At 49.1% G+C, this 12,721-nt stretch overlaps 1 protein-coding gene across 1 annotated transcript; it reads left to right on the top strand.

Annotated features, from left to right (window-relative positions):
* The first annotated feature begins 1,937 nt into the window (after positions 1-1,937).
* Positions 1,938-5,234, top strand: LOC123159715 (probable mitochondrial adenine nucleotide transporter BTL1). Its single transcript, XM_044577529.1, has 5 exons — positions 1,938-2,267; positions 2,735-2,829; positions 3,107-3,440; positions 3,687-3,927; positions 4,154-5,234. Exons 1-5 carry the CDS (start codon positions 2,067-2,069, stop codon positions 4,399-4,401), a joined length of 1,119 nt encoding a protein of 372 aa, XP_044433464.1. The 5' UTR covers positions 1,938-2,066; the 3' UTR covers positions 4,402-5,234.
* Positions 5,235-12,721: the final 7,487 nt, after the last annotated feature.

The following is a 12,721-nucleotide window of genomic DNA, read 5'->3' as shown; positions in this document are numbered from 1 at the left end:
ATGTGGGAAGAGCTAAGGAAGGCTCTTTCAAATATTTAAAAGACCGAATCTGGAAACGAGTGCAAGGGTGGATGGAGAAATGTTTGTCGGCGGGAGGAAAAGAGGTCCTTATTAAGTCTGTGGCACAAGCTATTCCGACTCACTCAATGGCATGTTTTAAATTACCCCGTGGATTATGCGAACACATAAACGGTCTGATTCGGAAATTCTGGTGGGGGAGTAAGAATGGCGAGAGAAAGACAGCTTGGGGTCTTGGAAAACCATGTCAAAACCAAAGTTTATGGGGGGCTTAGGGTTTCGAGATATTGAGTTATTCAACCTGGCCTTACTTGCCCGACAAGCTTGGAGATTACTGCAGCAACCAGAGTCCTTGAGTGCACGAGTTTTAAAAGCCCGATACTTCCCTAACACCGTTCTTCTACATGCCAATCTGGGTTCGGCCCCTTCCCAGGTTTGGCGATCTCTTGTTGAAGGAAGGGATATACTACAACTGGGACTTATCAGGAGAATTGGAACAGGTGCAAGCACAGACGTTTGGCAGGATAATTGGATCCCAAGGGACTATAAACTGAGACCCATATGTGCCCGTTCTCTGAACCCCCCGGGTCTGGTCTCGGAGCTTATTAACCCTGCTACACGCTCATGGAATAAGCATGCGTTGACTGAACATTTCATTGCGGCTGATGTTGAGGCCATTCTTAATATACCACTTAGCACGCGGATGCAAGAGGACTTTTGGGCATGGCACTATGACAGGCGTGGTATTTTTTCAGTAAGATCAGCCTACAGGATGATATGTGCCATCAAAACTCAACGGGAAGACTGGCTAGAGCATCGGCCAAGTCATTCAAATATTGCAGCTAGCAAGAACTCTTGGACACAGTTGTGGAAGGTGAAGATTCCATCGAAGATTCGAGTCTTTGTTTGGCGGTTGACACATACATCTATACCGACGGGGCTAGTCCGGCATGAAAGGAAGATGGCCGATTCCCCTGCATGCTCTTTATGTGGAGCGGAGGAGGATACATGGCGTCATTCACTACTCAACTGCCGCATGGCAAGATGTGTGTGGGCGTTGGAAGATGATGATCTGGTCGGGCATGTGATCTCAAACCAAATGGAGGATCCTAAGCTATGGCTGTTGTGGCTTTTTGAAACAACCAACCAGTAGGACCTAGCTCGAGTTTTGGTAACTATGTGGGCAATTTGGTGGGCTCGGAGGAAGGCAATCCATGAGAATGAATACCAGAGCCCGCTGTCAACTATGTGTTTTATCAATAGATTCATGGAGGATCTGGAGATAGCCAATTTGCGCACCCCCCAGGAAATCAAGGGAAGTGCGGCTAGACCTCATGCAAAAGTCTGGTTACCACCCCCGGTGATGCAGCAAAGTTTAACTGTGATGGTGGCCTATCAACTTTGGGGGAAAAGGGAGCAGCTGGAGCTGTATGTCGGGATAAAAATGGGAAATACTTAGATGCGTCGGCGGTGGTGTACGACGGCCTCACTGACCCGGCAAGCTTGGAGGCTCAAGCATGCAGCGAGGGAAAAACTTAAATATCTCTATGGTCTGCAGGATATGAACCCAGTCTCCATCTTCGAAAATGCCACCGTCCCGAAAATCCCAGGAAGAAACCCCTGACGCAAATGTACAAAAAAACTCGCACACGAACGTGTAAAACACACGGAGAAACTCCCAAAAATACATGCAACGTAGCACCGAAAATGTTCACATCACTCTTTTTCTTCTTTTTTACTATTCGTGAAAAAATGTTCACGTCACGCGAGACCAGAACAATGCACGTCGAAAACGTGCACCGAGCCGACTAGCCCAGCGTCGCACAACGAGGTGGACACTGTAGAAATGTGTCAAAAAAAAGGCGGACACTGTAGAATAAATACACCTCCTCCTTCTCGCCGTGGAACCGTAGACGACGGCCGATTTTTTCCGACGCCACGTTGTGAATCGCCGTTTTGCTTCCCTCCGAACAAGAGGTGCGGCGGAGCGCCACCATTTTAACGCCCCCCTTCCGCGCGTCTGTTTGCCGCTGTCCGCGGCTCGGGCCATGGGCGTCGAGGAGGCTGCCCGTGGCTTTCGCGGCAACAAGCTCGCGCTCGCCAGCATCGGCTTCGCCGAAGCCCGCGGCGCCGGCGCGTTCAAGGACGACGGTCTGCTTGGAGTGCGGCTCCCCAAGCCCAAGGACGTCTACCTCGACTGGGACGTAGCAGTCAGGCTCAGCCCGCCGGACGTCGGCGCCGCCGTCAGGGTAAGGAACCGCAGATCCCAGCGTCTCGGTTAGCTGTGTGTGCGGTTGATGCAAGTTGGGACGGTTTACGACTTCGTTTGTAGGCATTGTTGCGTTTTTTTTTAAAAAAAATTTGGAAATTGTTGTGCTTGCTTGTTTGTTCTGATGCATTTCGCACTTCGCGATTTTTCGTCAGTAACTGTTCATAGTGTTTCTGCTGATGCTTCTCTTTGTCAGGGTTTCAGAACGTCCACTTGCTTCAAATTTGAACTCCCCTGATCTGCTTCGCTCTCTTTTAATTGTATGGTATGATAGTATAGCAGTCACTGTAATTGTTTTTACAGTTTGTCTAATTCACATCTAGATGTTTTTTGTACTAGTTTTAGGATTAGCTTTGTACTAGTTTGATGTGTGTATCTTTCTATTTCCCATCGACATGTGTTGTGAGTTGTTACATCAGAACCTAATAACCTTAATTTCTAACGCAGACTTTGCTGAGGCGTCGAGAAATTGCAGAATTCGTTAGCGGGGCAATGGCTGGTGCTATGACTAAAGCCGTTCTTGCTCCTCTAGAAACTATCAGGTACTCCCTCGGTCCGAAAATACTTGTCAAGGAAATGGCTAAAAATGGATGTATTTATAACTAAGATACGTCTAGATACATCCATTTTTTCGACAAATATTTTCGGACGGAGGGAGTATTCATTTTACTTTCATCTAATCTTTCATTTTACCCACTTCAGTTCAATAGGTTTGGTGTTTTTTCTGATTAGAGCAAGATTCGGTTGGTGGGGTAAGTTAATTAGGCTCATTTGATATTAATAACAAATAGTGATGCCATAATTTCTGATTGATTTCAGGACAAGAATGGTTGTCGGTGTAGGGTCAAAACAGATTTTCGGCAGTTTCATGGAGATCATGGAACACAATGGCTGGCAAGGACTTTGGGCAGGCAATACAATTAACATAATCCGCATTATTCCTACTCAAGCAATTGAGCTCGGCACGTTCGAGTGCGTCAAACGGAGCATGACGTCGGCACAAGAGAGGTGGAAAGAGGATGGGTGCCCAAAGATACAGCTCGGTGGTTTGACGATCGAGCTACCTCTTCACCTACTATCTCCAATCGCCATTGGAGGCGCGGCAGCTGGAATAGTCAGCACTTTAGTGTGCCACCCCCTTGAGGTTCTCAAGGTACATCAGATCTGACTCTGTATTAACTGACTACAATGATACTGACAAATTTGATGGTTACTATCGATGATAAACTACATGTGGCTTAAATAAATTGTGTAATGTGCTGTTTGTTTCCAAATCGGCAGGAGATACTGACAAACTTTGTAGTGATATCTTTGCATTTGATGTGAATGTGATGGTATTTTATATACTTGTGCTGGCAAACCATTTGCCCATTCGTTGATGTTCTATGCTCTGTCTCAGGATCGCCTGACTGTTAACCACGAGGCGTATCCCAGTAGCATCGCCCTTGCGTTCAACAAGATCTACAGAACGGAAGGCGTCGGCGGTCTCTATGCTGGCCTGTGCCCGACGCTGGTCGGCATGCTCCCTTACAGCACATGCTACTACTTCATGTACGAGACGATCAAGACGTCTTACTGCCGTGCACATAAGAAGAAGTCGTTGAGCCGCCCCGAGCTGCTGGTCATCGGAGCTCTTTCAGGTCTAGGGTTCAGTGCCACCCAGAACGTTACCTTTTTTTTTTCCGTCAAAAGGGCATTTTCATTCAGTCGTTACTTGGTTTCATTCTGTTTACCTGTGCTGTGCAATGACCTACGTATAAGACTCGCAAAATCCTTGGGAGAAACTTAAATGGGATGTGTTCAAGATTCACTTACAGTTTGGCCATTGAATACACCGTTACATTTCGAGGTTGCTTTTTTCTCCAGGTCTGACGGCGAGCACGATCAGCTTCCCTCTGGAAGTGGCGAGGAAGCGGCTGATGGTCGGAGCCCTGCGAGGGAGATGCCCGCCCAACATGGTCGCGGCCTTGGCCGAGGTGGTCAAGGAGGAGGGCCTCAAGGGGCTGTTCCGCGGGTGGGCGGCGAGCTCCCTCAAGGTCATGCCCACGTCCGGCGTCACCTGGGTGTTCTACGAGGCATGCAAGGACATCCTTCTGGCTCCACACCTAGCCTAGCCGTTGCCTTGCCTGAGATCATTCAGCAGGGCAGTAGGCACTGGAACAGAATGAATTCATTGTGATGTGCTTGTGTGTGGATTGTCATCTTTTTGTCCCATATGGAAACACGTGGGAGCCGGCCAAGGGGGTCGGCGGTCGGGGTTGGTCCTCTCTGTGTGGTCAGGGGTCGGCGTGAGGGTGCGGAGGTAGGGTTGCTCCGGGCCAAAGCCGACGGTGCGGCATCTGCGGATGTCACTCTCCTCCTGGGGGCCGTCGTGGAGCTCTCCGACCTCCTCCGCTCTCGGGTCACTTTCTTCGGTGCAGGGCCAATGGCGTGACACGTCAATTCCCCTCCTAAGGGTGTCGTCTTGAAGATTGTGATTCCCTGCGTGCTTTCCCGGGGCTGGACTTGCACGGCATCGCGGCAGGTGGCCGGTGATGCGCCCAGAGGTGGAGCGGTGTTTCCTCCTCCGCATCGAAGACGACAGATCTCGGTGGCATGGCGCAGTGGAGTCTCGGCGTTCGATGCGTGTAGATGGACTCGCGCAGGAGGTTGGAGCTATTTGGCGTCGTGGTGACGTCGATGGTAGGCCTCGCAAGGTCGATGCGTCGGCAAATGCTCTGAAGATGGATCGGTGGAAGACGGCGGCGGCAGCCTCTAAGAGTGCGCCGGACCGGTGTGTGCCCCAGACCCTGCAGTGGCTTGGTTGGGGCCTCTGGTTCTAGATGTTAGGCTTGCTGCGAGGTCTGTTTGGTATTAGGCTCGGACTATCAGCACCCCTTCAACTGATGTATTACCTTGTAAAGTCTTCGTGAATAATTAATAAAGTGGCTGCATGCATTGCAGAGGCCGGGGGTCTTCCTCCTTTTAAAAAAAAAGGAGCAATGCTACACCTACGAAGGGAGTTACATAAAATTTACTCCACAGATTGTGATTGGGTCTAGGGGGAGGAGGGGCCCACCCCACTGAAATTAGGTGGGGGGGGGGGAATTAGTGAGGGGAAGTTACGTAAATTTTTTGTAACACCTTAGGTGTAGGATTATTGCACTTGATAGTTACCTTAGATAAAGTGGTTACTCGCCTGACAGTTGCCAGTACCCCGTCTTCCTCTCCAGGAAAAAAGGGCAATCATGGGCATACGGTTTCTCCTTTTGGTGAAAGTCGGCAAGGCCGTGGTTTCCTCTTCCTCTGCTCGCTGCTCCGGCGGCGGTTGAAGGAGGGGGTATTGTTTCTTTCTTGTGTTTTTTTCATAGGTGGAGTTAGTCTTTCATGTGGTGGCACCGGAAGGATGGGAACAACGTCGCGTCAAATAAAGTTGCCTCGGATTCCTCCCCACCATGACGACGTTATCCATGATGGCGTCGAAGCCGATGGCCTCGTCCTCTCACCGTCTAGTTAGGGCGATGAGATTGGGTCTTCTTTTCCTCTCCGAGAGTTGCTGTTTTTTGTAGTGATGTCAGAGGCTGGGTGACGGTGTAGTACACTAGGGGTGGCGACCGGAGTCCGGTAGCAGGCCCGTCTTGGGGCCCATGAAGCTCGATGAAGACCTAACCACAAGAGGAATCTCCAGAGCTCGGATAAACGACAAGGATCATCTTGGTGAGCAAGCCAAGATGGCGGCGCCTTAGATCGGATCAATGTCCTATAAAACCCTAGCCCCGTCATCTATATAAGGTGGGCGCTAGGGATAGCCATTGGCATCTAGATCCGTAGAATCATACTCTTGCACGAGGTACTCCACCATGCATACAAACCAAAAGCAGGACGTATGGTGTTACTCATTCCTGGAGGCTAGAGTCTAAGTAACTTCCTCGTGTGATCTCCGATTAGGTACTTTCGGCCACGGTCGCTACCCTACCAGGGATACTGACAGGTTTATGCACCGTCAATTGACGCACCAGGCATGAGCCTTGTCAACAGCCCAATTGAGGGCTCAGGTTTTAGCTCTCCCCTGATACAGGAACGATCCCGGAAGCTGCAGGATGAGGGAACCATGACGCGCATGTCCGAAGGCCTTTCCGAACCGGGACACGACGAGAAGCGGTGAACCCATGGGGCTCTGAGCTGATGACTCGCAAGTACCACTAGGCCATGCAACTTGCAGGCCCGAAGACACCCCTGAAGCCGGACTCACGAAAGCAAGCAATAAGGACATGGGGAGCCTGTCTAGGCTCTCAAAGATCGAGGTGCTTCAACCCCAAACACGCTCGGGGGCTACTGACGATGTAATACACTGTGATGCCCCCAATTCAATTGTACACTAATCATACAGGCAAATGTGTACGATCAAGATCAGGGACTCACGGAAAGATATCACAACACAACTCTAGACACAAATTAAAATAAAACAAGCTTTATATTACAAGCCAGGGGCCTCGAGGGCTCGAATACATAAGCTTGAATACAAACGAGTCAGCGGAAGCAACAATATCTGAGTACAAACATAAGTTAAACAAGTTTTCCTTAAGAAGGCTAGCACAAAAGTATCAACGATCGAAAAGGCAAGGCCTCCTGCCTGGGAGCCTCCTAACTACTCCTGGTCGTCGGCGTCCGTCACGTAGTAGTAGGCACCCTCGGGGCAGTAGTAGTCATCGGCGGTGGCGTCTGGATCTTGGGCTCCACCATCTGGTTGCAGCATCCGAGAAGAATGGAAAGAGGTGAAAAAAGGGGAGCAAAGCAATCGTGAGTACTCATCCAAAGTACTCGCAAGAAAGGATCTACACTACATATGCATCGGTATCAATGAAATGGTTAGTATCTGTGGACTGAACTGCAGAATGCCAGAAAAGAAAAGGAAAGCCTAGCCTATCAAAGACTAGCATCTTCAAGCAGCTCCAAGCATCTTGCAACAATCAGAAGAGTATAGAATAGCAATTTATAATTAACAAACATGTTGTAGAAATAACGCCCAGAGATCCTTCCCCGACTCCCTGCGGGAAAGCAATCTCGGAGCCACATATCCATTACATGCCTCAGCATTCAGTATCTAATTCTAGTTGTATCGATTGGGGTACAACTCCGAGCGTCCGTTACTGTGGACCTGGCTATTCGAATAGATAACACTTCCCTGCAGGGGTGCACCAACTTACCCAACAAGCTCGATCAACTCCGACCAGACACACCATCAGGTCATGAGCGCCCTCGGCCGATCAACATACTGCAGTCCTACCTAGGCTCATTAGAGAGGCCAACACGCCGGTCTACATCCTAAGCGTGCAGGGGTCTTGGGCCCATCACCCTTTGCATTCCTGCATGTTGCGTACGCGACCGGTGAGCAGACCTAGCTACCTCCTTAAAAAAGGCAGGTGCTTACGCAGTCCAACCTGACGCGCGCCGCTTAGTCGCTGACGTCTGTTGAGCTTTCGGCTGATACATACGCCATAGAGTGCCCATACTTATTCCCGCGTGGTGGTTAGTGCGAAAAAGGCCAGAGGACTCGGATCAAATATCCAAGCCGTTAGTGAATTAGGAGCCCGCGGTAACGAGCAAAGACTCACGATCGATGTGACCCCGTCACCTCGTCTCGTGGACTTGCGGCAAGGGCTAAGAATGCCCGGCTACGCCACGTAGTTAATTCCACCTGATGTAATCGTCAAAGTGAACATAGGAGGAATCACCCTCGAGGTCCACTCTTGAGGAGTTGCACGACAGCGTCGTTATCGGGAGTCGCAAAGGGGGAATCACCCTCGATGACCACAACCAATGAACTAATCTACAAGGTTAAAATCCAAAGTGCTGACGAGGTATCACCCTCGGCACTCGATAGTAACCCAGTAGTGTCGTACAACAAAGGGGGGGGGGTGATGTGCGGTGTCGGGGCCTGGTTGTCCATCTCGTTGTCTGAGTCTTCTGAAGATCCAGCGGGGCAGTAGGGATAAGGTGGGGTCTCTGATGGATCTCTAAGCAACCTATACTAAGCAGTTTAGAATAAGCAAGTAAGGTATGAAAGCGAGTAACCAAAAACAGGCTATGCATCAGAATAGGATCATACAAAAGCGGTAGAAGTTCTAATGCAAGCAAGAGAGGGAAAGAAAATGGGCGATAACGGAATGAACAAGGGGGGTTTGCTTGCCTGGAAGCTCAGCTGCAAAGGAAGAAGGGTCGTCGTCGACGTAGTCGATTATAGGGGCAACATCTGTCTCGGGGTCTACCGGAGAGAAGAGAGGGAAGAAACAGTAAATACAGAGTTAACAGAAGCATCACTAAGCATGACATGACGATATGCAGAACTAGGGTCGACCTAACATAGTACTACACATTGTCACGTTGCAGACGGAGGGGAAAAACATCCGAGGATGAATTCCCGGTGTCAGGCGGATTCCGGATAGGTGAAAGAGAGGGGACGATTCCATGTTCAGTATGCTAGGGGCATGAGACAGATGAACGGACCGCGTATTCGGATTTGTTGAATTTTTCTGAGGAACTTTCATGTAGAAACATTTTTATCCGAGTTACGGTTTATTATCTACGATTTTCTAAAGTTTTAATATTTTTTTGAAATTATTTAAATTAACAAAATTAACATAAAAGGAATATGACATCAGCATTGCATGGGGATGATGTCAGCAGTCAACAGACTCACTGACCAGGTCAAACCTGACCTGTGGGTCCAGTGGGACCCACATGTCATAGACAGAGAGCTAACAGAGTTTTAAAACTTACTAAACAAAGTTATTTAGCAGGCAGGCCCCACCTGTCATAGCCTAATTAACTTAACTAATTAGTTTTAATTATTAAAATGTTTATTTGATTAATTAACCGAGGGGGACCCACACGTCAGTGACTGGGCTGCCCAGTCAGCATGTTGACTGGGTCTACCCAGTCAACGGGGGCTCGTTGGGCCCACCATCAGTGTCCCAGGGACCCCACCTGTCGTGCCACGTCGACGACGGCCACCGGAGTTGCCCCGGCGACCAAAAACACGGCGGAGCTCGCCGGAGACGTTCAGAAACGTTCCACACCTCACCAAATAATGCGCGGTTGGGCGTGTTAGAACGGCTGTTCGATGCCGCGTTCATCTAGACTAGCGAGAGGAGCCGGGGCGACCGAAGCGGTGCCGACGATGTGCTAAAGCGGCACCGGATTTCGGGCTTCGATGGATCCAGCGCTAGGAAGTACGGGAGAGTGCATACACAGGCGCGTTTGGCTCCTGGAGGCAGCAGGAACACGATGCCATGCTCAGATGAGCATGACAGAGGCCATGGCCACGGCGGCAAAGCGAACTACGGCGGCCAGAGCTCGGGTTCGATGACGAGCTAACTACAGCGCGATCTAGAGGACCTTGAGGGCAGAGGAGGGGAGCATGCTCACCTGCGGCACGCACGCAGGCCCATGATAGCTTAGGAGCATCAGAGGACGGCACTGGAGACGAAGAAGTGCGGCGGCAACCGTAGATGAGGACGAAAGGGAAACGGCGATTCGGTGCTCCCCAGCTCTAGCTGAGGCCACCGATTGATGAATAAGATGATGGCGCGTCTTGTGGGCACGGTGGTTGGGCGCGGGGAGCCCTATGGCTACGCGATCGACCGCAGTGCAGCCATGGCCTCGCTCGGGCGAGTTCGGAGAGCGAGGGAGAGAGCGGCCGAGATGGAGAGGGGAGTGGGTGGAGGTAGTGAAGGAAATATGCCCTAGAGGCAATAATAAAGTTGTTATTTTATATTTCCTTATTCATGATAAATGTTTATTATCCATGCTAGAATTCTATTAACCGCAAACTTGATACATGTGTGAATACATAGACAAAACACCGTGTCCCTAGTATGCCTCTACTAGACTAGCTCGTTGATCAAAGATGGTTAAGTTTCCTAGCCATGGACACAAGTTGTCATTTGATAAACGGGATCACATCATTAGTGGAATGATGTGATGGACAAGACCCATCCGTTAGCTTAGCATAATGATCGTTCAGTTTTATTGCTACCGCTTTCTTCATGTCAAATATATATTCCTCCGACTATGAGATTATGCAACTCCCGGACACCGGAGCAATGCCTTGTGTGCTATCAAACGTCACAACGTAACTGGGTGATTATAAAGATGCTCTACAGGTATCTCTGAAGATGTTTGTTGGGTTGGCATAGATCGAGATTAGGATTTGTCACTCCGAGTATGGGAGAGGTATCTCTGAGCCCTCTCGGTAATGCACATCATATGAAGCCTTGGAAGCAATGTGACTAATGACTTAGTTACGGGATGATGCACTAAGGAACAAGTAAAGAGACTTGCCAGTAACGAGATTGAACTAGGTATGGAGATATCGACGATCGAATCTCGGGTAAGTAACATACCGATGACAAAGGGAATAACGTATGTTGACATTGCGGTTCGACCGATAAAGATATTCCTAGAATATGTGGGAACCAATATGAGCATCCAGGTTCCACTATTGGTTATTGTCCGGAGACGTGTCTCGGTCATGTCTACATACTTCTCGAACCCGTAGGGTCCGCACACTTAGCGTTTGATGATGATATGTATCATATGATTTATGTGTTTTGGTGACCGAAGGTAGTTCGGAGTCCTGGATGAGATCACGGACATGGCGAGGAGTCTCGAAATGATTGAGAGGTAAAGATTGATATATTGGAAGGTTATATTCGGACATATGAATGGTTCCGGGGTGTTTCGGATAAATATCAGAGTACCAAGGGGTTACCGGAACCCCCCTAGGGAGTAATGGGCCTTAATGGGCCATAGGGGAGAGGAGAGGTAGGCCACAAGGAGGTGGCACCCCCATGGGGAGTCCGAATTCGACTAGGGGAGGGGGCACGACCCCCCTTTCCCTCTCTTTCCCTTTTCCCCTTCCGTTGGAAGGAAGTGGGCCGACTAGGACTTGGAGTCCTAGTAGGACTCCCCCCATGGAGCGCACCCTAGGGCCGGCCTCCTCCCCTCTCCTCCTTTATATACGGGGGCGGGGGGGGGGGGGCACCTCTAGCCATAACATCAATTGTCTTAGCCGTGTGTGGTGCCCCCCTCGATCCACCATTTACTCCTCCGGTCATATTGTCGTAGTGCTTAGGCAAAGCCCTGTGTGGATCACATCACCATCACCGTGACCACGTCGTCGTGCTGACAGTACTCATCTACTCCTTCGTACCTCTACTGGATCAAGAGTTCGAGGGACGTCATCGAGCTGAACGTGTGCAAAACTCGGAGGTGTCGTACGTTTGGTGCTTGATCAGTTGATTCGAGAAGACGTTCGACTACATCAACCACGTTAAGTTAACGCTTCCGCTTTCGGTCTACAAGGATACGTGGACACACTCTGCCCCTCTCGTTGCTATGCATCTCCTAGATAGATCTTGTGCGAGCATATAATTTTTTTTGAAATTGCATGCTACGTTTCCCAATAGTGGTATCAGAGCGAGGTTTATGCGTAGATGATATGCATGAGTAAAATACAAAGGGTTGTGGGCGGTGATCATCATACTGCTTACCACCAACGTCTTATTTTGATTCGGCGGTATTGTTAGATGAAGTGGCCCAGACCAACCTTACATGACCACGTTCATGAGGCCGGTTCCATCGACAGACATGCAACTAGTTTTGCTCGACCGACAAACATGCAACTAGTTTTGCATAAAGGTGGCTGGCGGGTGTTTCTTTCTCCAACTTTAGTTTAATCGAATTTGACTGCGGCCGGTCCTTGTGAAGGTTAAAACAACAAACTTGATAAATCACCGTTGTGGTTTTTGCGCCGTAGGTATGTACGGTTCATGCTAGAAGCCCGTAGCAGCCACCTAAAACTTGCAACAAACAAAGTAGAGGACGTCTAACTTGTTTTTACAGGGCATGCTGTGATGTGATGTGGTAAAGACATGATGTGATATAAAGTTGTTGTATGAGATGATCATGTTTTGTAAAAAGTTATCGGCAACTGGCAGGAGCCATATGGTTATCGCTTTATTGTATGAAATACAAACACTATGTAATTGCTTTACTTTATCATTAAGCGGTAGCGATAGACGTAGAGGCAATAGTTTGCGAGACGACCACGACACTATGATAGAGATCAAGGTGTCAAGCCGGTGACGATGGAGATCATGACATTGCTTTGGTGATGGATATCAAAAGCACAAGATGATGATGGCCATATAATGTTACATATTTTTATTGCATATGATGTTCATCTTTTATGCATCTTATTTTGCTTAGTACAACGGTAACATTATAAGATGATCCCTTACAAAATTTCAAGGTATAAGTGTTCTCCCCGAGTATGCACCGTTTCGAAAGTTCTTCATGTTGAGACACCACGTGATGATCGGGTGTGATAAGCTCTATGTTCAAATATAACGGGTCCAAGCCATTTTTGCACATACGGAATACTCGGGTTAA

The sequence above is a fragment of the Triticum aestivum genome, chromosome 7B (genome assembly GCF_018294505.1).
Source record: "Triticum aestivum cultivar Chinese Spring chromosome 7B, IWGSC CS RefSeq v2.1, whole genome shotgun sequence".
Classification (NCBI taxonomy): domain Eukaryota; kingdom Viridiplantae; phylum Streptophyta; class Magnoliopsida; order Poales; family Poaceae; genus Triticum; species Triticum aestivum.
The sequence above is the reverse complement of the archived record's forward strand: the minus strand, read 5'-3'. Positions and strand labels throughout refer to the sequence as shown.